Source organism: Monodelphis domestica, chromosome 5 (genome assembly GCF_027887165.1).
Source record: "Monodelphis domestica isolate mMonDom1 chromosome 5, mMonDom1.pri, whole genome shotgun sequence".
Classification (NCBI taxonomy): Eukaryota; Metazoa; Chordata; class Mammalia; order Didelphimorphia; family Didelphidae; genus Monodelphis; species Monodelphis domestica.
In genome coordinates, this window is record NC_077231.1 from 215,323,934 (window position 1) to 215,350,673 (window position 26,740).

At 36.4% G+C, this 26,740-nt stretch overlaps 1 protein-coding gene across 6 annotated transcripts in view; it reads right to left on the minus strand.

Annotated features, from left to right (window-relative positions):
• Positions 1 to 26,740, minus strand: part of BRAF (B-Raf proto-oncogene, serine/threonine kinase) — a 221,831-nt gene that overhangs the window by 12,157 nt on the left and 182,934 nt on the right. For 3 of the 6 annotated variants that reach the window (XM_056799800.1, XM_056799798.1, XM_056799797.1), the window contains 5 exons: positions 23,887 to 23,933; positions 23,001 to 23,119; positions 13,721 to 13,852; positions 6,917 to 7,051; positions 3,272 to 3,425 (listed from right to left, as the gene is read on the minus strand). In XM_056799800.1, the coding sequence (XP_056655778.1) occupies positions 3,272 to 3,425; positions 6,917 to 7,051; positions 13,721 to 13,852; positions 23,001 to 23,119; positions 23,887 to 23,933 (587 nt within the window). Of the gene's footprint in view, positions 1 to 64; positions 3,426 to 6,916; positions 7,052 to 9,534; positions 10,626 to 13,720; positions 13,853 to 23,000; positions 23,120 to 23,886; positions 23,934 to 26,740 lie in introns of those variants that run through there. The other 3 variants (XM_056799803.1, XM_056799802.1, XM_056799801.1) reach the window with 2 other exon arrangements.

Sequence of the window (26,740 nt, forward strand, 5' to 3'; positions counted from 1 at the left end):
CGCAATAATCCCTCAAGTGATTTCAGAGGAACTTAGGGGAATTTTGGCCATAGCTACATCAAGCTTTTCTTTCTTTCTTTGTTTTTTTAAAGAGGGTCTTTGAGAAAGGGCCATGCAAACCATGAAATCTTTCAAAATGAGAAGTACTAGTGAAATGCTGAATAACTAGAATATATTTTATCACACAATTCTAAGACCATACAGATAAAATAATTCCATAAGGCAGCCAGTTCCCATACAAATGGAAATTCAAAATATAAACTATTCAAAGAACTTCATATATATCTTATATGAAAGCATGCCATTTAAATCCCATTGCATTAAATAGGCACTGTTTTAAATGAACCCCTTTAACTACTACTGGTTTTCAAATGGCATTTAAAATTTTTTTGGCATTATCTCCTAAAAAGTAAAATGAAAATACTTCTTCAATTTAAAAAAATTCTATTAGTTATAAATCATTAAAAAGCAAATTATACATTATTACATGGAAAAAACTTTTTAAATGTGAATTTTCAGAAAAGATGTTATTTTCCTGAAAGGAAGTGAAATCAGTTCTGTCTAATGGAAGTATTCAAGGTGTCTAAGATACTGGGGAAAAGAGCAGTCAGAACAGAAAGAAAAAATGTCAGTGATAAAATATGAAGTGGGGATACCTCGGGAAACCCTCAGTAACAGAGATGAGATGTTTTGTTTGTATGTATGTAATACATATTATTTCTCTAAATGCATGCTATATTAGAGTAAGCTATATCAGTATAAAAATAGTAAATATATATATATATACACACACACACACACACACATATATATATATATATATATATAGTGAAAGCTTTTGTTTTGGAGAAAAGAACATATCAATTTCAAAGTGTGGAGAATGCAACTATTTTAGCTAGGTGATAGATCAGCTCCATAGAATGACTTTCCTTTTGTCATCTCTACCTGCCCTTCTTCAAAGCATCTCAACATGCTGTCACATCTTCAGTGTTAATACAAGTCAACATGAAATCTACTATAAGTTTTCAGCCTATCCAAATGAGGAGTGAAGAGATAAGTGTGAACTGTCCCTGGGATTTCCCAAGGTCCACTTGGAAGTTCTGCTCGATGGCCTACCAAACTTTAGTCAGCAAGTTTTTTTGCTTGGAGCACCAAGAGGAGTTAACCTGTGTTAACTGGGACAAAAGAATGGACAAAGGGCAAGGAAGAAAGGAAGGAAAAGAAAAAAGAGGCTAAGCAAAAAAAGCCCAAGAAAGGAGCAAGAAGTCGAAAAACAGAAAGCCTTCAATAATAAGGGAGACAGAACTCAATGACAACTGTCACCACCTACTTTTGAGTGTTCCATAGATTGATGGCACTTTGTAAAAAATATTATGTAAGCACCTGTTGTTATAATAGTCTGCAAAAACTAATGAAACTTTACTTAACAAATATTGGGAAAAATTTAGAATATCTTTTATTTCACTGGAGGGCTTAGAAATCCTAATACTTTATTGACTGATAGAAAGTACATATGAAAAGTCTTTTTTGGTTCATTTATTTTTTAGCTCATTTTCCTAAATTGGTTATCACAGATGAATTTCTAAACATAATGTTTTTCCTAAAATATTCATCTCCATCTAAAACACTTGGTAGTCAAAGGGCAAATAATAATTTTCAATGAATGATTTATGTGAATGGAATACGGCTGTTAGTACTAGTGCTTAAATGTTTTCCTTGTGCAAGTGAAAAACTAAAAAAAAAATGGCTATTTGGAAGGCTTTTTCAAGTTCTTACACTGAATTGTGAAGGATGGAAAGGAAGGTACTTATGTTGAGATTGTCATTCTTAATTTTCAGCTACTGGCTGGATTTCAAAATTTAAAGAGTGTAGTCATATTGGCTTATCAATCCTTGTGCTAGCCCTGAAGTCGCTATGGTAATTTATTTTACTATATAGGACTACATCAATACTGTATTTTCCACCTTTCATTCCCTCTGAATTATAGTAAAAAATGTACTGATTGCCAAATTAAAGACATTTTCCATATAAGAAAAGGAGCATCTTCATCAACTTTATTAACAGGGAGGAAATACTCCTTTTGCCCAGGTATGCATAAATAGAATAATCTTCATAAAAAAGATTATCTTGGGATATAGAACTTAATACTAAAACTCCTGCAAAGTGTAGGTGAACACAGATGAGCAAGGAAAAAAATTACACTAGACACAATGCCAAGGTAACCCTTGAAATATGTGTCACTAGAGGTTAAGTGTAATTTGAAAAAATTAAAAAAGCATCTATATAATTAAAAAAAAATTCTAAAAGTCCTCATGTAATCAGTGAGGCCTTCTTCTGAGGTGAATTTGCAACTGTGTTGAACTTCATATAAGCAAAAACAGTCTCTCTATACAAAGAACTTAATAATATAAACAAATTTCATTAAAAAAAAAAGATAGGGTGCCCCTGCGTCCTCTTCCTGTCCTCCCCGCCCCATGTATATTAACAGATTTTCCACAGAAAATCAAAATTAGAACATTTTACTTATAAAATAAAAAATTTCATTTCCCAATATATTTGTCAATATCCCCCTATACATACATCACAGGAACACCTTTGGTCAATGACGCTGCTTACCATCCCTGCTATTTGCAAAAAGCAGGACAGTCTTCTGCTTAGGGAAGTAAAGGCAATCCAGAGCTCTTCATGTTAAAATAAAAAGAAACTTTTATAGAAATATGACATGGAATATAAAAATAAAATTATTCAATTCCAGTGTCTTCCCAATTTGGATAAGCTCAGCTTGGTTTACTTAAAAGAAGGTTTACTTTGGGAATGCCTTTCAGTTTCAAGCAAACAGTTATACTGTTAACTTCAGTCCATAATAGATATTATGTTATGGCTAATAAAAGCTGCATGAGAAATATTCACTGTATGAAAACAACATTCAGATTGAGCAAATCTGTAAACTAAACAAACTCAGGATATGATAAAGTCTTTGAAAAATTCAATACACATCATTAGGCTATTTTATCATAATCTTTGTTAAGTTCCTATGTGTGTTAAAAATGTTTTTTATGTTGACGAATCCAATGCTAACAATGGTTTCACACCAGGAAATTGATTTCCATTCTTTAAAAAAAAATGAATCTGTTCTTTGGTGCATCTTAAAAAAAAAAACTCCATTGAGTTTAACAAACTCAAACTATGTAAGTTCATCTTACTTTTTATGTGTTCTGCCCTGCATACCTCCCTTTCCCACTCAGTTTTTTTCAGTGAACAGGAAACGCACCATATCCCCCTGCCTGGATGGGCGTTTTTGGAGAAGCACAAGCATACAGACTAAAATCCTCCGTTTGGAAGCCAGCCCGATTCAATGAGGGTTCAGATGCACTGCGGTGAATTTTTGGCAATGAGCGGGCCAGAAGTTCAATGGAGGCAAGAATCTGAAACAACAAGCAATTAAGAACTAAAACTTTCCATACCAGAAATCTCAAAAGGCACTGTTTAAGTAATATGACATTCAACAGAGAACACAGAATTCTTTTAGGAATAAGTAAGTCAAAGGAGTTATTTCTAAAATTTGTTGTGATATTTTCCCCTCTATTGTTTCAATATTGCCTTAGTTCCTTTAAAATGTTAAGAAAGTGCCATTTTTATTTATCTTCCCTCCTTCCTGCCTTCCCATCTGCAAATATTTACATTAAATAGAGGACTGGTCAGGGGTCACTTTCAGCTGATCTGTACAAGTTTGCCAAAAAGAGATGAGTAAAACTTAGAAATGTTTATGCTGTACAGAACCTGAAGGAAATACACAATAACCTTCTATACATGACCTCAGAGCATCCTTTAACAACCCTAGAATGCAGATCCCTCCTGGGGCACCAGTACCATATCCATTGGAAACTCAGGCCTATTTGGTTATCAGTGACTTTCAGAAAAGTCAAGCCATTTGCCCCAGTCCCATCTCATGAGAATCTGTAGTTGGCAGGGAGCCCAGGCCCTCCTCAGACCCTCGTCCCAGCCTACATGGCTCAGCAGTCAGACTTTCAACATCCTCAATCATGCACAAGAGGAGGAACCCTAAAGTTAGTAAACCTCTGACCAGCTCAAAAGAGGTGTTCTAAAGCCTATGTCGAAAAGTCCACAGAGTTTAGTCCCTTACGATCAGCTGGCTCTTATTTTGCATGCCATTTTAAGAAGCTGAATGACTGGGTTTCTTAGTCCACAGCCCATGAAAATGAAATCATTTAAAAGGTGGGAGGGGAAGAAGCTGCTAGAGGCCCAGTAACAGCAAGGAGATATAAACAATAAATAATATGACAGAAGTTGAAGAAAATTGGCCCCAAAGCCAGCAACATAGGAACATTTACTATAGAGGCAAAAAGCCCCAATCAAGTGTGGCTGTATTAGAGCACAATCCAGGAGCTGATGTTTATACTGAAGGGAAAGGGACAAGCATTTATATAGTGCCTACTGTATGCAAGGGACTGTGCTAAGCATTTTACAAATATTATCTCTCATGATTCTTGAAACAATTCTGTGAGGCAGATATTATTATCCCCATTTTACAAATGAAGAAGCTGAAGCTGATGGAGGGTAAAGTGACTTGCTTAAGGCCAAGCAGCTAGTAAATATCTGAGGTCAAATCTGAATCTGGTTCTTCCTGACTTAGCAAGTTCTAATGATGAGAGTGAATTAAGTTCTGTTTAGGAAAATCTATTTAAGAAGACAAGGAAGTATATAATACATTTTTTCTTCTTGACTGCAAATTTAATTACCAAATATTTCAAAGTACAAAGAATGAAAAGAGAATGGTAGTAGGTGAACTCATGAGTTTATTTAGTTTCTTTTTTAAAGTGCACATTAAATTATTTTTTGGAACCCTTACCTTCTGTCTTGGAATCAACACTGTGTTTTGGTTCTAAGGCAGAAGAGCAGTAAGGGCTAGGCAATGGGGGGTTAAGTGACTTGCCCAGGGTCACACAGTTAGGAAATGTCTGAGGTCACATGTTTGAACCCAGGACCTCCTGTCTTCAGGCCAGGCTCTTAATCCACTGAGTCACCCAGATGCCCCATATTCAATTTAGCAATGTTTCATTCTGAACCTTTTATTTTCTTCTGTGTCTTTCTTAATGTTTCATTGACATTCTTATTTTATGTAATGTTAAGAAAGTTTTTTTAGAGGTTTTGGTATGTAAAAATTTAAGTTTCGCTTGGATGAAAAATTTCCTTATGCAGTCATTTTTGAGTGAACTATACTCTCTCAGATATAAAACTGCATGAATGAAATCGGCCCAGTAACCCATACTAATTTATGACTATTTTCCATTTTTGTCTGTACTGAACACCTTGCACATAGTAAGTTTTAAAATAAATGTTGGCTTATTGAAGTACGCTGATGGCATAGGACGTCAGCGAAATGGTTTCATTTTGGCTATTATAAACTTAATAAAGGTGTCCCCCTGCACACACATATGTGCACATCCACCCTATCCATATACAGGGTGTGCGCGCGCACACACACACACACACACACACACACACACACACACGCACACACCTTCTGGATAGCTTGAACTAGCTATCCCACAGTTATCTGAAACTAAATGTGCTCAGAATACAATTTGCCCTGCCTGCACCATGCTCTCTCTCATCTTCTTGCAGACACAGGACTCTCAGCTATGTTGTCTCTGACGCTTCGCTTAAGCTCCTCCCACAGGCAATGTGGTACCGAGCCTCGCTTCTACCTTTGCCACATCTCTTGTACGTTGTATTCTCCCCACTCACACAGCCACCCCCAGCGTAGCCCCTCATTGCCTCGTGCCTGAATTCGTGTGCAAATGGGTGTCTGGACACTGTCTCCCCCATTAAACTGGGTTCCCTGACAGTAGGGCCTGTTCTGTGTCTTCCTTTGCACCCCAGGTGCTTAGCCCAGAGCCAGGCACACAGCAGGGACTAAATAAATGCTTGCTGATTGACTTCAGAAAGAACTCCGGTTCAAGCCCCATCTCACTACAAATCCATCCTCCACTCGGCTACAAGGATCTTCCTCCAGGGCGGGTTTGACTGTCATCCCCACCTGCACCCTGCCCAGCTCCAGACACTGCCTTCCACTCAGGACAAAACATATGGTTCTGTGTTTGCCTCCTCTCCCAAATCTTTATAGATTTCCAGAGTTCTCACAAAGGACTCCCTTCCCAGGCTTCAGGCTGTTACTCCCATCTTCACACAAGCATTTTGTGGGTTTGGCCAAACATCTCCTGCCCACATGGAAGGCTCTTCCTCCTCAGGCCCTCAGCTTCCTTTTACACTTAGTTCAGATCCTGCCTTTTGAAGGGGCCTTTTCTGGGGGCCTCCAACTGCTAGTGTCTTCCCTTTGAGATGACCCTCCCTCCACACTGTAGAAGTCTAACATGCATAGTTATCTGCATGTCATCTCCTTTATTAAGAAGATGAGTCCTTGGAAGTCAAGGGCTGCATTTTTATCTTTTTTCTTTTCTTTTCTCAGAATTTAGCACAGTACCTGGCAATTGTAAGTGCTAAATAAATGCTGGTTGACCAACTAACTGCAAAAAGTAAAGAAAAACAATTTAGAATTTAAGAAAAGGTGACTCCTCTTGTCCAACTGCTTCCCTTTTCTCTCTCATTGGTGGAAATATTTAAAAAGAGAGACTCTGCATTATAGAAAGGCTGTGATATATATATATATATATATATATATATATATATATATATATGTAATTCATGAGGGATAAAAGTGAATCTTTCAGATAATTACGCACGAGATCAGCAAATACCCAAAGATCTCTTTCTTTACTTTGATAAACATTTTAATGTTTTGACATTACTGAAAACTGGGAAGGAACACAGAAATATTATACATACATCCCAACACTAGTTCAGATTCCTTCAGGCAACACTAAGCCTTTCTTACCTGCGGAAAAAGTGGCCTCTCATCCCTCTTCTTCTTCAGGCACTCTGCCATTAACCGTTTCATGGCTTTTGGACAGTTACTCCGCACCTTGCTGAGATCTGGAGACAGGTATCCTCGCCCCACCATAAAAATTATCTGGGGTAAGAGAAGAAATTCACAAAATCATATGGCTTGTAGAGGAAAGTTTAAACAAACTTGAATACTGATAGCTGAAGAAAGTCCAGTTACCTACCAGTTTATTTCTCCACAGATGCATATCATTTCTGGCAGCTATTAGAATACGTGATGCTGTCTCAAGACCTTGAAGCTTTTAAGAAAAGCTTTTTAATCAAACAATTACCTGAATGCCAAAAGCACTAAAAGGGGCTTTATGTGATTGTCACTTACAGTCCTTACCCTCAAAGGGTTTGTAATGTAGCTGCCCTGTGATGACTGCTCAAGCTCCAGATCCCAACTGAAGATCAAGCTAAAGAAGTAAAATTTCAAAAGGGTATCTGGTCTAGGGACTTTCCTCTAGTGGGGCAAAGGAAGAGAATTGGTATCCATTGCCAGGATTGATCATTTTTAGAGAAAATAGTCTACTGGTCATTAACTGTTATTTCTTTCAAGACAGAAGATATAGTCCCTAACAGCTGAAACCAGTGATTAAGAGACTAGTGAAAGATCTTATTGGGCAAAGATAAAAATAGCCATTGTAGAACTATAAGATTACAATGACATTCTAAGGGAGAGGCAAAGAGCCAACTACTATTGGTTCACGGCAGTCCCAAGAAATAACTCTATATAATTAAGTAGGGGAACTACCCTAAACGTTGCTACCATGGCTTAATTGTTCTTGAATTCTAGAGAACAGGTTTAATAAGATCTGCTTTTTCATAGCAGAAGGGATATGATCTATGGATTAAAAAGAACAATTTTTTGGGATGGTAGATAGCTCAACAGATTATGTCAGGGATGAAAACCTACTAGTGAAGACTAATGCCCTGCTTCTCCCCTGACTTCCCTAGAAATATATGTGTATGTATGTATGTATATGTTTGCATGTATGTTATGTGTACATGTATGGACCACCTACCTCATCTCTATAGCATGGAAATTAAGCTTTTAGTGTTAAGGAAAGAGTGAATCAGGGTTACAAAAAGGATTATTATGCTGTAGTTGATCTAAAAGTTAGTTACTAATTTGAAGAGGAACTTGGGGCAGGGACTGAGAAAAGCTTTGTTTTCCAAAAAAAGTCTAGTAGAACTTCTAATTTGAAAAATCCTTTACATAAGGGAGAAATTAACCAGACACAGTCAGTGGATTCCTTTTCCAATAAGGAATGATAGAATGGTAATGACACATACCTTGATAGATTCAACCTTGAATTCAGATGGGAGTTTTAGTATAGACTACTATATGTAAATACAGAATATAACAACATTATCAAAAGAAGACAGGGAAAGAATACTTGAATACCTAGAAGTCTGCTTATATCCTGGGCAATCATCTATTTCAATGGACTTCTTAAAAGAGTAAAGGCCAATTTGGGGGGGGGGGGGAAGGTGGTTTGCTTTTTGGATCCCCTGCTTTTGTCGGTGCCATCTTCTATCTTTTCACCCTGGTGTGGATTTGTGGCTTATACATTGAAAATGTCTGCTATTTTCTCAGGTGCCTAGTTAGATCTTGAGAGCCTCCATCAAAAGGGAAGAGAAGTGCATACTTTCCTTTTTAGTTATTGTGATTGTCTTTAATATGGGTCTGAGTGTTACCAGATTAAAAAGGGGAAGGGAGGAAAGGGAATAACCATTTATATAATGCCTACTATGTACCAGGCACGATGGTAGGAGCTTCTTACAAGTATTATCTCATTTGATTCTCACATCAACACTGGAAGGTAGGTGCTATTATTATCTACGTTTTACAACTGAGAAAATTGAGATAAATAGAAGTTGAGTGATTTGCCCAAGGTCTCATAGCTAATAAGTACCTGAGGCTGAATTTGAACTTGGTTTTTGTTGACTCCAGGTCTAGTACTCCAGCTACTACTCTACCAGTTTTCCAAGATGAAATAGGCTGATGTGGCCAAGTTTTATGATGGTAAAATGGTGTCTCCCAAATTAGGAGGGAAGTCATCCATAGCTATATATTTATGATGCTAATGCTCAAGTTTGGAGTATGAAAGCCCAAGTTCAAATTCTGTCTCCACAATAAATCAACTGTGTGACTATGGAAACAGCCCTGTGTGGACTTTGAATATGCTACAAGGTACGTTCATTTTTTCTAAACCTCCATTTCTTCATGTGTAAACTAGAAATAATAATATATGTATTAACAAACCTCACAGGGTTGTGAGGACTATAATATATAAGATATATATGAAATGCTTTATAATGATAAAAACACTACACAAAAGCATGAAACTATTACTAGGAAATACTTGTTTCTTGTCTATAGTTAACAGGTAATAGGATAAAGAAACAGGGAAAGAAGCAAGGTTTTTTACTTTGTTTTATTATTTCAGTATCTCACATAGACCCATGAGCTTACATTTGATGATTTTTACTTTTCAAGGAATTTTTCTTTTCAGTAAGGTTTTGTATCTCTTTTTCTGAACATTTATTCTCTTTTCATCATTCTTCTCTAATTCTTGTTTCTTTTACCATTTTTTCTTCTAACATTCTTACTTGATTAAATATATATATTTTTAATTTTTAAACCCTTACCTTCCATCTTAGGATCAATACTATGTATTGGTTTCAATGCAGAAGGGCAGTAAGGGATGGGCAATGGAAGTTAAATGACTTGCCCAGGGTCACATAGTTAGGAAATGACTGGGGCCATATTTGAACCCAGGACCTCCCATCTCTAAGCTTGGCTTTCAATCCACTGAGCCACCTATCTGTCCCACCTCACCTGCCTTTAAAAAAAATCCCTTGCTTTTAACTCTTCTAGGAATTCTTTTTTGGGTCTGTGTCCAACCTACAGTTTCGATTTGCTTGTAGATGTTTTTGAGTCATTCTCTTCTTTTGCATTTGTTTCTTGAGCTCTCTTGTCACTAGGTCTTTATGGTAGAATTCTTTTTTTGTTTGCTCATTCTTCCAACCTTCTTCTTGACTTTGGATGTGTTAGTGCTAGGCTCTATACACGTCTGGGGGGAAATGTCTGGCCTGACTTCTGTTCTTTTACATCCTTTCACAGCTCAGTCCAAGACTCTTTTAAGTTTTTAATCTTCCTAAAATGATACGAACCAGGGAGAGTTCTGTTCATTGTTCTCCTTGTCTGAACCTTATGAGTTCCTTATTTAGGTTCTGGTCTTTTGAATTGTTTGGTTGAGTTTTAGTGGATTGCTGCTGGACTCAGTGACTGACAGCCTCCTGTGAAGCTCTGCAGGTTTGGAGTGTCTGAACTGGCTTCCTTCGGTATGGTACACTTGCACAGGTTTATGTTCCAAATTCAAAGTCAGAACTAAGTCATTGCTGCCTACAAGCAGCTAGAGTTCTAAACCTTGTTCCTTGCTAAGTGGACAGCTAGGGCTCATGGTCATGATTGTTCCTTTCTGCTCTGGATCTGTGACCCAGGACTAGATAGTGAGTGAAAGAGTTGCCATATAGCACCATTGGCTTTCCTGATCCAAATTGGTCTGGAACGTTTTGTAGATTGTTGTAGAGAAGACACAGAGAGGAGACAGGCTCAACTGCTTCCTCTTACTCCATCATGATGATTCCATCTCAAGAAAATAAGGAAGGAAACAAGCATTTATTAAGCACTGATTATGTGCCAGGCACTGTTAAATGCCTTCCAAATATTACCTCATTTGATACTCACAATAACCCTGTGTAGTAGATACTATTATGATCTCCATTTTGCAGTTAAGAAAACTGAGGCAAACAGGTAAAATGATTTTCCCAGGGTCACACAGCTGGTAAGTATTTTAGGCTAGATTATCAGTTGGATAAAGCAGCTTAAAGCCTATGTGCACAATGAATTATACATGGTAGGCACCTGAATGAAGACATTTATTTGAGAAAGGGGCAGAGGTTAATATTACACAGACTGCATAAGTTTTGGTGGGGGTGTGAGCAGGAGGTAAATGTAAAGCTGTCAAACAAACTCCTTAAAACAAAGGCTTTGGGGTTAGTATACATGACATCATTCACCATGCTAATCCTTAGTACTTTCTTCTATCTTCAAGCAACTGAAATGGTCAAAAAGATACTTTACCACCAAAAATAAAAGCCAGAGAATAAGTTTTGCTACATTAATTTCTTATAGGAAGTCACCTTCCAAATGGATAAGATACTTTGGCAACTGCGACATTCTTTCTTGCAACAGGAATTTTAAAGCCAAATAAGAAGTGAGGATAGAAAAAGGTATGAGCAATGATGGGAGAGGATAAAGTCAACAATACAATGAAAGAAAAGAAAATACCCAGAAAAAGGCTTTATAGAAGGGATGAGGTCCAAGGAGACAAGGTACCAGTTTTAGGAAAGATGGTTCTCTTTTTAAAATTAACAGAGAAACTATAACTCTGATGTGAGAAAAGAATACAGAAGAATGATTCCTGCTTTCTTTTGGGGAGATCCATTGTGATCTCACCCGGAAGGAGGCTAGTTCTAAGAGCAAGAGAAGAATGACCAGTTAAAGCTTAGAAGGGGGCAGTAAGGGCTCATTGTAGCTTCTCTCTTATGGAATTTAGGGTGAGCAGAGAGAGAGTCCCATCTATTAACCTTAGCTCCAAAAGAAAAGATGTCTCAAAAGTGGAAGGTGTTAACAACTTTACATATCAAAACATATATGCAGCATGGGAATAAGAATCTTCTCCCAAACTCTAAGACTGTGTGTGTGAGAGAGTACCACTTATATTAAGATTACTCAGGGATGACTTTTTTCCATCTTTGTGGAGTTGTTCAAGTGATAACTGTTTTTTTTTTTTAAATTGAGCCCACGAATCTATGCTAATATGCTTTATGCACATAAATCAATAAACATTACCCTGGAAGCCCTAGCAATCTCTCCAGAAATGTACCAGCGACATAAAAGAGAACATGGTGTAGGGTATTGAGTTATCAAGTTAAATAAGAAGATAAAGGATGGGTGACATAAAGATATACATTATCATGAGCTTTGCTATTGGGCCTATCTTTTTAAAAAACAAACAAAATAACAGCATGTTCATCATGGCTTAAATCTGTATTAAATATGGAATAAATGACCACTTTTTAAGGTTTTTTCATTCTTATTTTGGTATAGCTCATCTATCATCTCCATTTGGTTTAAAACATTAATTCAGTACCTATGTTATTTTACTTAAAATTCAAAACTAAGCTAGGTGTCAGAACTTTAGAACAGGTTAACAGTTTAAAATTAATACTGTATTAAAGTGGATGGAATGATATACTCATTTAAAAAAATTTAAAGTACTGGCTCATGATCTATGTAAAGCTGTCTGATGATTCAGTAAGAGATTTAATGTGAACTAAATAGATATGGAAACTGAATAATAATATCTATCATATGTAGCACAATGGTTGTACAGTTATTGAATATCATAAATTAAAGTATGGAGAAACCAAAACAGATTTTGTTTTTTAAGACCCTGACCTTTGGTCTTAGAATCACTACTGTGTATTGTTCCAAGGCAGAAGAGCAGTAAGGGCCAGAATTGGGGTTAAGTGACTTGCCCAGAGTCACACAGCTGGAAGTGTCTGAGGTCACATTTGAACCCAAGACCTCCTGTCTCTAGGCCTGGCTCTCACTGAGCCACCTAAACTGATTCAACATGAATAGTTTTTTAAAAGAACAGCCAACACCACACATTGTCCAAATAGCTTTTTGACAAGACAATTATATAATAATCTATAATGGAACAACTAATGACAAAAACAGAATTTTGAGATGGATGGAACACAGATAAATTGAAAAAGGCAAAACACATGCCTTTCTACTGTGGGTATAAAATGAGGTCAAAGGATTATTCTCCTGTGACAGGCTTAGGTATTTAATGATTTTTCTTTGTTATTACATAATACATAGTATGGGATAATTTTTAAAATCTTGAATTATGGTGCTATAATGAAAGTGGGGCCATTTTTTACTAATGTTAATTTATTTTCGCTGGATCATCCTGCAAGTCTAATTCAATTTTAAGTTCCTGAAAAAGAGATCTGTAAAAAATTAGTTTTTAAAGTTTTTTTGGGGATGAATGGGAGAAATTAGGATAAGGTGATAGATGGTAGAAAGAAAGGGAAGTAGCAAAGGATAGGAATCTGTAGTATAGGAAAACCTGACATTTGTGGAACTCGAATTGGAGAAGAATGACATTTTTTTCTATGAAAAAGGTGTCTATGAAGACGGACCAAGTTATTTTAGAAAATTGTGCATAAAGGAATTACTATGTAGCAATCAATGTCTTTATTCATTATGTAAGATTTGCAACCAAAGAAAAAGTATTAAAGCCTAGTTGGGAAACAGAGCTGATTTTTTTTTTTAACATCCCAATGGCGAGGAGACCTCAAGATGTCAATTGCATTTTTAGAACCTGTCTTGGCTCACTATTTCCCTATGGGTAATATTGAGTGGTTTTGAATATCAATTCAAATTTAACAATTATTTGTTATCAAACATTTAAATATTGTTCAGTAAAAGAAAATGAACAGAAATCCTAATGTTCAAACTCTATGTAACCTCCAAAAATAAATGGAAAAATGCTAGAACATCATTTCATGAACTTAAATATTTCTCTATAGAGAATGTTTTTATTCCGACGTGTATGAATCTTTAAGTAAACAGTAAAACAAGCCCCAACTTACACCCACTATTTACCTGGTCCCTGTTGTTGATGTTTGAGTAAGGTAACTGTCCAGTCATCAACTCATACAGAACAATCCCAAATGCATATACATCTGATTGAAAGCTATATGGGTTTTTATCTTGCATTCTAATGACCTCTGGTGCCTGTTAGAACACAAAAAGAAAAAAAAAGTTCATTCTTCACTTCATTGTCTTTTGATATATCTACTAGCAAGATTAAAGCCTGCAAAAACAAACAGTACTTAACTCCCATAGTATACACATCCATATTGCAAACCATTCAAATTCCTTTAATAATCTCTCTTAGTGGCCTAAAACACAAGAAAAAATGAACTGGAAAAAAAGAAAAGGAAATAATAAATATACAGAAGGTTTGCACAAAACTTGAGTCAGAGTTTGTTAGCTTACTTTCACAATATGGCAAATACTTAAGCAGGCTTGACTACATTTGGGAAATTATGCAACTCTTTCCACAATCTAAAACTGCTCCCTGAAATTCAAACCTTCCTTAAAAAAATCATTACTGTGCTGGTAATTGCCTCATTATGAATCTAAGAACAATACAATCACCGAAAAACCAGACTTCCAGGTGATCTACAATGGGCAATGAAGACACATAGTAGGTTTGAATCTGACAGCTTATGACTAGTATATAACAATAGGTGGCACATAAGATACAGCTGAGAGAAATCATCTTAAAGGACAGCTGAAAGAGCCCTCAGAGCCCATTTAGTTTCATGCATACTTGACCAAAGGTTTCTTCTACAATATCCTCATTAAACAGTGCAATTTAGCCTTTGCTGAAAGACCTCTTAAGACAAACTCATTACTTCCAAGATAGTTAATTCCATTTTGGCAAAGTTCTAACTTGAGGAAAGTTTTCCTTGTCTCAAACCTAATTCAGGCTTTTTGTTACTTCTCTCCACCATTCTTAATTCTATGTTCTGGGATCAAGAAGAACAAAAGTGCCATCCCTCTTACACATAATATCCTTTAAAATTAGGTGTTTTAAATCTTTTTTTTTTCTATGTAATGGGCCCCTCTGGCAGTGTGGTGAAATCTATAGACCTTCCGAGAATGATGCTTTTAAATGAATAACATAAATGAGATTACAAAGGAAACCAAATATATTGAAATAGTTATAAACATATTTTAAAAGTTCACCCCAGATTAAAAACCTCTACTTTTTAACCTTTGAAGATGGTGGTCATGTTCTCTGAGTCACCTCTTTTCCAGATCATATGCTGCTAATTCCTTAGGCTCATCTATGTCTTCCCTAAAACACAGTGCCCAGAACTCAGCTCAGTGTCTTGAATGTAGTCTAAACGGAACAAAGTACAAAGATACCTTTCTTCTCAGAAACTGCCCGTTTTAATGCAACCTAAGAACTCATTTAGCTGATACACATAAAACCCAGGGGAATTGCTCATTGGCTACAGAGGGGGGAGGGAGGAGGAGAGGGAAAGAACATGAATCATGTAACCAAGGGGAAATATTCTCAATTAATTAATTAAATAAAAACTAAAAAAAAAGTAAATATCAACAATATTAATAAATTATTAATAATAAATATCATGATCAATTTTGCAACCACAACAAAAAAGAACTCATTTAGCTTCTCTGGTTATGTTGTCATGTTGCTCACTCAATGAGCTCATATGTTAGTCAGGAAAACCTTGAGATTTTTCAACAGAGACTATAATTAGCCATCATCAATTTGCATTTGTAAATCTGACTCTTGGAAGCTGAGTATAGAACTTTACATGTATTTCTATAAAATTTAATCTGTCTAAATTCGGCTTATCATTTAAGCTCATTAAGTTCTTTCTGAATCTGGACCCTGCAAAGCAGTGTGTTATATTAGCCCTTTTGTAAAATGAATAATCATATCATCTATGGCTCCATGCAAGTCAATGATAAAAATGCAGAAAGAGCAAAGAGCCAGAGACAGCTCCCTGGGTAACTCCACTAAAGACAATTTCATAAGATGACCTATCAATGACAACTCTTTTAGTCCAGTCAGTCAACTACTTAAAAATCCACCCATCTATATTATTGTTAGTCTTTATATCTCCATCTCTTCCACAAAGATATAAGAATCTGTAAAATGCTCAATATGGTATGTGTATGAGCGTTGATCTAGCATGGCCTATTTTTCTTTCTTTCTTTCAAATCCTGACTTTCTGTTTTAGCAACAACCCTAAGGAAAAAAAAGGCATGGGCTTGCCAATTGGGCTTAAATGACTTGCTGAGGGTCATATTGCTAGGAAGTGTGTGAGGCCACATTTGAACAGTCCTCTGGATTGTGGGCATGACACTCTATTGTGTCACCTATCTGTCCCTGAATGACCTGTTCTTGATGGTCAGAGGCAATGAGGTTCGCAGAAAGACATGGTGGCAAAATAAGGCAGGCTAACTTAGAGAGAAGTTCTTATGAGAGTACTGAGATCTTTCCTTTGGATTTTCCCAAATAGAAAGATTTAGAGACAATATTTGGGTTGTGACCAAAAGAATGTGAAAGATTAGGAGGAAGAGATATATGCCTGATTATACCTGATTGTTTTTGCATATCCATCCAATTTTCCATTCATCCATTTTATCATCATAATTATATATGTATTTACATATGTGTATATATACTCCCCCCAAAGTATTATGAAGCATAGAATGACAACTCTTAAACCGTATGCAAAATTTTAAAAATTTAAATTTTAAATTAAAAAAATTAAAAAATGTATGATGTGGATCTGCTTTGGAATACAAGGCACCACTGCTATTTTAGATTTCAGACAGCATTTAAAGGGCAGAGAGAAAGGAGATGTCAGTCCCTCTTGGTTAAGGGAGCTTCTTGTTTTCAAAGCAGTTAAAGCATGAAAATCTACCTCTTATAATCTTAGAGAGCTAAGTCCTATTCCACCTCATTGATCTTGTGAGTTATTGAGAAATGAAGAAATGGCCCTAAGATGAAGACAGACATAATGAAAGTAAACAGAGACGAACAACTGCATACAACATTAATTTATGTACCTTTAGCTCAGGAGACTTAGAAAAGGAGTGACTTTTAAAGTTTGGGGTAAAAGAAAAATCCATTTTTTGCTGTACAATTATTTCTTTTTTATTTATCCAGACCCAAGCACAGGATAACAAGATCCATATGTAGCTCTGATTCAATAGCAACAGCAGAATATTTAGCAGTTAGTTGTGACCTGAACTCACACTTGTCTTTTTTCTTTTTAAAAAATATTATTTTTAACATTCTTTTCTTTTAAAATTTTAGTTTTAAATTCTTTCTCTCCTATCCCTCTGCCATCCACTGAGAAGGCAAACAATATGATATCAATTATGTGTGAAATCATGCAAAACATTTCCTTATTAGTCACACTGCAAAAGAAAAAGCAAGAAAAACTAAGAATGTGAGAAACTTGTATTTCAATTTGCACTGAGTTAATCATGTCTCTCTAGAGATGGATAGGATTTTTCATCATGACTGCTTTGGAATTGTCCTAGATCACTGTATCATTCAGAGTAGACAAGTCTTTCATAGTTGATCATAAGTACAATATTGCTGTTACTTATGTGTCCAATGATCTTCTGTTCCTCCTTACTTCACTTTCTATCAGTTCAGATTGGTTTTGCCTTGTTTTTCTGAGACTACACACACCCCTGATCATTTCTTATAGCACAATAGTACTTTCATCACAACCCTATGCCAAAACCTCTCCAGCCATTTCCCACAACTTCCATTTCTTTGTCACCTCAAAAAGACTGCTATAAATATTTTTGTACATATAGTTCCTTTTTCTTTTATTTCTTCGGGATAGTGGCATTGTTCAGTCAAAGGGTCCACATTTTTAAAGCCTTCTAGGGACATTTCCAAATTATTCTCCAGGATGGTTGGACCAGTTCACAACTGTACTAACAGTGCATTAGTATATCTATCTCCCCCATCTCCTCCGTGTTTGTCATTTCTAATACATAGTAGGGGGTATCGCAGAGTCATTTTAACATACATTCCTCTAATCATGTGATTTGGTGCAATTTTTTCAACAGACTATTGATAGCTTTAATTTTTTCTTCTGAAAATTACACTTATATCCTCTGACCATTTAACAACCAGGGAATGACTTTTATTTTTATGAGTTTGACTCTATTATTTAAAAATTTTGTTAGAGAAACTTGCTGCAAAAAATTTTGATATTACTTAATTATCTATGGCATCATTTTTCAGTCATGTCCAACCCTTTGTGAGCTCTTTTGGGGTTTTCTTGGTAGAAATAATGGAATGGTTTGACATTTCCTTCTCCAGCTCATTTTACAGATGAGGGAAATGAAGCAGATAAGATCAAGTGACTTGCTCAGGGTCACACAGCAAGGAAGTATCTGAGGCCACATTTGAATTCAAGCCTTTCTGACTTCCTCTTTGAATCATTTCTGATGAGAATGAGATTTAATTATTGCCTGTATCATCCCTGCACCCCATCTTTTCCTCCATCACTATAAAAGGTCTTTCTTGAATGTCTCTTTTACGGGAGAAATCTTCCCCCATTCTGCCTCTCCCTTTCCCCTTCTCTCAGTGCATTCTTATTTTTCACCCCTAACACAATTGACTAATAACATGCCCTCTGTTTATGTAGACTCCTTCTAACTACCCTAATAATGACAGAATTCTTAAGTGTTATATGTACTATCTTTCCATGTAGGAATATAAACAATTTAACTTTATTGAGTTCCTTATGATTTCTCTTTCATGTATTCCTTTTTATGTTTCTCGAGTCATTTAAATGTCAAAATTTCTATTAAGTTTTGGCCTTTTCATCAGGAATGTTTCAAAGTCCTCTAATTCAGTATTAATTTTTTTCTTCTGAAGGATTATACTAATTTTTGCTAGGTCGGTTATTCTTGGTTGTGTGAAGAGTGAATCAAACTTTCTTTGTCTATCAATCAGTAACTTTTAAATTAATCAATCAAGAACTCAAAACATACCCATTTAACACTGTTCAGGGAGGGGTAGTATCTCTGGTATGGAGGGCTTGTCATGCCCTTCTAGGGCAGCTCTCCAGCCTCTGACCCTCACCTGACACCCAGCTCTCACTTGTGGCTCCCAGTAGCTGCTAACATGCGGCAGTGGCCACACCCCGGGCAACAGCTTCGACAGGCCGGCTAAACCTTGTGAGGGTAGCCATTGGGTTGACGTCGACCCCTGGTGAACCAGGGCTTTGCTCACCCAGCATGTGAAGACTGCTTCGGCCGAACAGACAGAAGAAACCAATAAGAAGGTTCAACGGCTGAGATGGCGACGCAGCAAGGCACTGTGGAGTGCTCAGGGCGTGTTGGAGCACAAAGGACAACACGGCCATCCAATGCAGCTGAGGAAGTCTCCAGGTGTAGCGACTTTTCATGCCAATGGACCCAGGCTTCCAACGCCGAGAGAGTGGGACTGTCTGTGCATCGACTTTTCCACTTAAATCTTCATGCACAAGTGCCTTTGTGCACAAAAACGCACAAAGACAATCGTCATCCTCAGTTACTGAGAGACAACTACTACTAAGAGAGTTCACAAGTCACTTGCTAAAGTGGGTGACAACTCCAGAGGCCACTGACCACCCCCTGGACAATACTAGGCAAACTGAAAGACTGCAATTGGTTCCTGTAAAGTGGAGGAAGGGACAGGAAGTGATGTGGAAAAAAAAGACTACCAAAAAACCCTGAACTTCCTATCCAAGAGACTTTGGTTTGAATTTTGGGCTCGGACCTTCTCCTTGGGACTGCTTAGATCTAAGCCGAAGGTCCAAAGTCAAGATCTACACCCAAGATCCAAGTCCAAGAAGATTCAAGCCGAAGGTTCAAGTTAAAGTCTCTAGGACGGAAGTTCAGGACTTTTTATAGTCCTTTTTCCACATCCCTTCCTGTCCTTTCCTCTACACTTTATGGGAACCAATTGCAGTCTTTCAATTTGCCTAGTATTGTCCACGGGGGTGGTCAGTGGCCTCTGGAGTTGTTACCCACTTTAGCAAGTGACTTGTGAACTCTCTTACTTAGTGTTAAGTAGCGATGTTTTGAGTTCTTGATTGATTAATTTAAAAGTTACTGATTGATAGACAAAGAAAGTTTGATTCACTCTTTACAGTTGTAATTCGAACTTCTTTTTGTCCCCTGGAATATCATATTCCAAGACTTCTGCTCCTTTAATGTGGAGGCTGCAAAATCTTGTGTGATCCTAATTGTGACATGATGATAGATGAATTACTTCTTTTAGGCTGCCTGCAATAATTTCTTCTTGACATAGGAGCTCTGGAATTTGGCTATCATAATCCTGGGAGTTTTAATTTTCTGGTCTCTTTCAGGTGGTAATTGGTGGATTCTTTCAATTTCTATTTTGCCCTCGGGATCTAATATATCAGAGTAGTTTCCCCATTTAATTTCTTGAAAGCTGACTTTTTTTTTGATCATGGCTTTTCAGGTAGTACAATAATTCTTAAATTATCTCTCTTCAAACTATATATCAGGTCAGTTGTTTTTCTGATGAGACAGCTCACATTCACTTCTATTTTATTTTTGTTTAACTTTATTTCTTTGACTTCTCATGGAATCATTAGCTTCTACTTTCCCAATTCTAATTTTAGGAAGTTATTTTTGACAGTGAGATTTTTGTACCTCTTTTTCCATTTGGCAAATTCTGCTTTTTAAGAAGTTCATTTCTTTAGGTGATTTTTGTGAGTATTTTACCTTTAGGATAATTCTGTTTTTTTAAGATATTTTCTTCATTTTTTAAAATGCCTCTTTTACTAAGCTATTCTCTTTTCATAATTTTGTTGCATCACTTTCCTTTCTTTTCCCAATTTTTCCTCTACCACTCATCTTTCTTTCAATTTCTCCAATAATTTTTATTGGGGTTGTAGCAAATTAACATTTTTCTTTGAGGCTTTGCTTATAACTATTTCCTCCATTATTTTCTTCTTCTGAGTTTGTGTCTTGGTCTTCCCTGCCATTGTTATATATGGTCAAGTTCTTCTTCTTTTTTTAAAACTGTTTTCTCATTTTCCCAGCCTATTTTACAACTTTGAATTTTTTTGTTAAAATTGGGCTCTGCTCGCCTGGGAGTGGGGAAGTCCTGCCCCAAGCTTATGGCTTTTTCATGCTGCTCTTTTAATAGTTATTTTTGGGGGGGGGTCTGCAAATTTTCAATGTGGTGCAATCTAGAGAGGTGGGTCCCTAATCTCCTGGTCTGTGTTTCCATCGTTCCCTAAGAAGCACCCATGGTCCCCTGCAGTTACAAACACTAGCACTCTTCTTAGCCCTAGAACTATACCAGGGTTCCTACACTCCTGTAGTCACTAGAACTAATGCTCTTGTCTGAGCTAGAATTACAACTAGAGACCCTGCTCTCCTGTGACAGACAATAAGCCTCTTTTTCTCCACCCTGGAATATCTATAGGTTGAACTTCTGAAGTTGCTACTGAAGCTGCTCTTGTTTCCTTCACACAGGGTGAGCTGCTGCAGGCACTCCAGACTGGTCTTCACTCCAGTGTTACAGACTTCTCTTGTTGACCTAAATCTTCTTAGCTGGGAAAATGTCTCACCTTGATCTTTTGATAGCTCTATTTTTCCAAAATTTGATCTGAGGCATTATTTTAAAGTTTCTTGTTGGAGAATGTTGAGAGCATTCAGCAGAGTTGCTATGGCTAATCTTAAACCTCATACTTTTCAATCCTTTAGAATGTTTATTTATTTGGCAGAACAGATTAATAACTTTGCCCTAATGTGAAATAAAAATTGTTTTACTCGATAAAAAAAACCAAACCTAGGGAAAGTTGCTTAACCTAGAGGTTTAAGAGAGAAGAAGAATGTCATAAAGTACCTCATGAAACGAAGTGAGATATGGGAGAAATTTGAATAAGGAATGTGGAATGTTAATAGGAGGAATAATTCCATTCTGAATATAATTTGGATCTCTACTGCTAGCAAGAAAAGGCCTCTCAAAGGAACTAACTCTATAGATTAACAAGAAATAAAAAGCTGAGGAGATTTTAATCCAGGCATTATTTTCCCTTCTAGCAGAGAAGGAAATGAAATTTCTATAATTATAATTCCTTGGAATTTTTTAAGTTGAAGAGAAGGAAAATCTGTTGAGCCCCAATTCTGGCCAAACTTTCTTTTAGTTTGTGACTATTATAGAATATTTAATATTGAAAGTAATGTTAACTTAAAGAAGGAAAGTTCTAGATAATCTTGAATCTCTCTTTGATCTATTATTGGAGCTCTCTTTCCTCTAAAAACAGTATAATGGAGGTAAAGATAAGCCCATCATATATTATATAAGTAAATGAATGACACTGAACATTTAACTATGAAAATGAAAACCTTTAGAAAAGAAAGGACAAACCTGAAAATATTTGCCAATTTGCTTATACCCATCACTGATTCAAATCAATCAGTAGCAAAATCTGTGACATTTGTTTTGATCGTGTAACTTTAGCTTTGGAGTTTTAGGATTCAAGATACTGCTTTTTGCCCCTTGATATTGTTCTCACATTCAGGATACCACTACCACCTAGTTATAGTATGTATCTTGATCACCTGGTCCAAACTGTCATACTGGTCCAAATGTAACATGGAACTCTTAACGAGAGAATGACAATGAAAATAATGAGGACTTTTATACAAATTTTGACCATGGGCAAGTAATTTAAGTGATTTAACCTCTGTGCCCCCAAGACAAACTTTCTAATACTCTAAATTACAGAGGAGTTGCTAATATCAATTTAAGTGAAGGGAATCCCCATACTATGAGTCCCTTCATGGGTGCTGACTCTACTACTCCCAAAACTCTTGTCAAAAGAAATGTACAAAATAAAGAAAAGACAAACAAAACCCCCAAACCCTTTAATGATATTTTAATATGGTAATTATAAATAATGCTTTTTCAGTGTATACCTATTTTTCTTCCTTGGCAAAAGTCTTATTTTAGGCTTATGTTCTAATATTGTAAGGGACATATTTCTGATCGAAAATTCAGCTAAAAAGGATGAATTTTCCTCTTATAAAAATGTGTTGAGGGTGGAACCTAAATACCTGATTGTATCTCCGATCTCATAAGTATAGATATTCCCCTCAGTAAAACAAACTGTGAGTCATTCACACTTATCTAACCCATGTAAATTGGGGTTTGGATTATACTCTCCTACAAATTCATCACAAGGAGCACCACCTCACTGCAGCCTGCTTAAACTTACCATTAGCTTCTGTGTAATTACTGAGAATTGTAATTACTGAGAACAGGCTAAATTCTTACCATCCATAAGATGGATCCAGACAACTGTTCAAACTGATGGGAGCCACTCCACCGAGATTTCACTGTAGCCAGACCAAAATCTCCTATTTTTACTGTGAGGTCTTCATGAAGAAATATATCTGAGGTGTAGTAAGTAAAAGAAGAACAACATCTACATTTTAAACCCACCAAACACTATAAAAAGCTTTAGATACAAGGAATCTAACTTCTATAATTTTGTGAACTCTATTCATGTCATTTAAAAAGTTTTATCACTTTCCAAAGTTATCAAGTTTGCTTTAAAAATCTTGAGTTCTATTTATAACTACACGACCTATTCCTAAGTCCCATATTCTGAATGCTAGGAATGAACTCTGAGTGGGTGAGAAACCATCCTGACACTTTTATGGGAAGGCCTACAACCATCCCAGAATAGCTACCAAAGCTGGAAAGGATGACAATTTGTACCATTTTGGTCAGAAACATCTACCACTTAGGTGGCATGAGAAGTTAAGGTGACAGACGCATAAGGGTTAGTGCAGAGTGAACATAGAGAGTAAATATCTTTGCTTCCTTTTTATTATTCCACTTCATATAATATATAATATTTTATATCTGCAGGCTATTACTGGGCAGCCCAAGAAGGATCTGAAAGTCCTAGAAACTCTGACCCATCTTACAAGTAATTTGGGATGAAACAAAAATAAAAAGCTGCTATTAGAGAACCTTTGTAGATTCTTCTGATAATGGTTCCTCAAAGTCAAAGTCATGGTTGAATTCCAATCAATACTTTTCACCTTGATATTATGAAGTTTAACACGCAAACTTTTACCCAGTGTAAGGAAGTTCTATAACAGAAAAAGGCAAGTTATTTTTACATTCCAAAGGGACAGTTCTGAAAGGATACTATTACTCTTGAGGTCTCTGTGGATGATTGACTTGGCATGTAAATAACTGAAAAAAAAAATCCAAAATTATTTTAACTTGAGAAGCATGACTGAAATCCTTGATTTTGAAATTTAATAGTACTTAAATAGTGAAGCAAAATGATCTTAGATAGAAAGTAACATTATAATAGCCTTTAGATATGACAAAATAAAAAATTTACCATTAAGTAATTTAAGATTAGAGAACACTGTACCTTTATAGTACAGCCACATCATATGGTTTTCTATAAAAATAAGCTTCCAGCTTAATCTTCTATGATTCTCATACATGAATTCTTTGCTCTAGCCAGATCCGTCTATTTTGAACATGTGCTTTTTTTTTTTATTTGCTTATACTTTTCCCTCTTCTAAGAATATGCCTTCCTTGGCCCCTTTCTCCATTTAACTAAATCTAATCTATTCTTAAAAATCTCTCACATTCTACTTCTCTTGTCAAGTCTTTCTATGACCACACCAGTTTGGAGGGATCTCTCTGTCCTCTAAACTAGAGAGTATAATGGTCCAACCAGTTATTTGTTACTCACAAACAATAGTAAAAGAGAAATTTTCTTTTCAGTATATTTATCGTTTCCTTAATTAGATTACATGTTCTAATAGTAGGTTGAATGTACTTAAATAACTCCCACAACTACAAGGATCAGATTTCATATGTGAATAATCAATGTCCATTTTGAAGTCACATGATGGTCTTGAGGATTTAATGTTGTATGATAATACAATTTTGGTTTTGTAGAAAGGAGCAAGAGTTTTTCGTCCTTAATTTGTGAAAAATAGACTCGAATACAGGACTACAATCCCCATGAGCCTTTGCTCCACTTCCCCAGAATGCCTTGTAATCTCACCTGGGCCGAGATCGAGAAGATATTTAAGTTGATTCAAAGGCTTTTGAGGGTCTCTTGGCTTTTTTTGGACTTCTGTTTTGGAGCAGGCGGGCTCTTGCGTGATGTGAGGTTATTTTGTCTAGGCCTCTGGCCTAGGCACATGTTTCTTACTTGTATATTTTTTAATCTTTAACCTTTAATAAACCTCTAAAAAATATAATACTCCTTGCAGAGAGAAACTAATTTCTACCTGCCTCAGTCTCCCCATATTCCTAAATTTTAACTGTTACAAATTTCATATTTAAAAGCAATGCTTTAGAATGGACCAATAGCTGACATGAGAGTCACAAAGATCTGGGTTCAGATGCTAACTGAGACATCCTGCCCTGTGATCCTGGGGCAAAGAACTTCAACTCTCAGACAGTCAAACCTCCCCTTCTTCCCCATAGTAACTCCTTAAGGTTTTCTAAGTGGTAGAATAATTGGTGATTCAGTTTCGGCTCTCTATCCACTGCTCCATCTAATTGCCTCACAGACAGAGGAAAGGTGAATTGACCTGTTAGGCAATATCTGAGGCAGGATTTATACTTAGATCTTCCTAACTTCCAAGTCTGGCACCTCTTAGTGAGGAAACTCCCTTTACCAATACTGACAGATATTTGCTTAGCCTTGGAGAATTGCCTGAGGGACTAAGAAATTAATTAAGTGACTTATCAAGGGCCACACAGTCAAATAATTCAAAGATGTGGAACCTGACCCTGAGCTTTCTGAGGGTGAGGCCAGCTTTGATGATCCACTTTGATGATATCTAACCACTTTATATTAACATCTCTTTACATATACTATCAATATAGATCAGAAATACAAAGCTCACAATTCTACAGCATAGAGGGGGTAGATTAATTAGCTATTACTAATGAGGAGAGGAGAAAACACTAAATGCTGGTTATGGGTCAGGATTATGTAGATTCCATGAGAGTAAAGACATCAATTATCCTGGTACCTTTCTTGGCCCTTAGTAGAATATTTTGTGCAATGACTTAAGAATTGTTGAATGAATTGAACTTGAACATAACAAATGAAAGCACATAATGGGGCAAAGGAAAGTTTTGGAGAGCCAGGATAGGTCAATGGGTTTTAGTTTTACCCTTAGAACTCTCAAGCAGACCTCAAAGTGTAAACAGATCTTGCTACCTCATTCTAAAAAGTATTTCTATTTCAAGCCTTCTATTTCTAGAGGATGGCTGCTAGCCACAATGAAAGCTGGGAAACAGGACAGGAAATATGCCTATACCTAGCTTCTAGTAGTAACTCAAATGTCTCCAAACCCATATTACTTGAGTTGAGACTGATCATGCTATGGCAGTGCTAAATATGACTTGAGAAGGCTCTTAGGGAGCTGTTTATTAGGTATTTATATATCCAGAAAATGGAAACCATTTCTCTTTCTTCCTGGTACTTGAGAGTGATCTGACATAGTCATCCCAATGGCTATCAATCCTAACATATGGCTGCTAAATACATCATTTCTATGATTCAGAATTGCCAAAATGCCTAGATGAAAATTCACATCCTCAATATTCTCCCTTATTTGCCTTAGCTCTACCCCTAATGAGTCTCTATTCTGATCTTCCCTTCCAAAAGACTAGGCCCTCTGGAAACTCTTATATTATTAACACATTTCTCTTTATTTTAGATCTCCAATACCCTGTCCATCTTCTTTCATTCATAGAAACTTAACTTCCCCATGACAGAAATACTTTTAGTATTTCTTTTATTGCCTCCTGACACACTAGGCCAGGAAAACTCTTTGATCTTCAATGTTATTTCCAAACCCAAAGTAGTTTCCTCAGCTGTCTCCTCCATAGAAGTTGACTTCATCTATTTCTATCAATACTATCCAAATCCTAGTTGCAGTCACTGGCTCCCAAGTTATTTTCCCTATCTTTTTTCAAGGAGTTTAATATCTGGCTTATAGTCTCCTCCCCCCCTC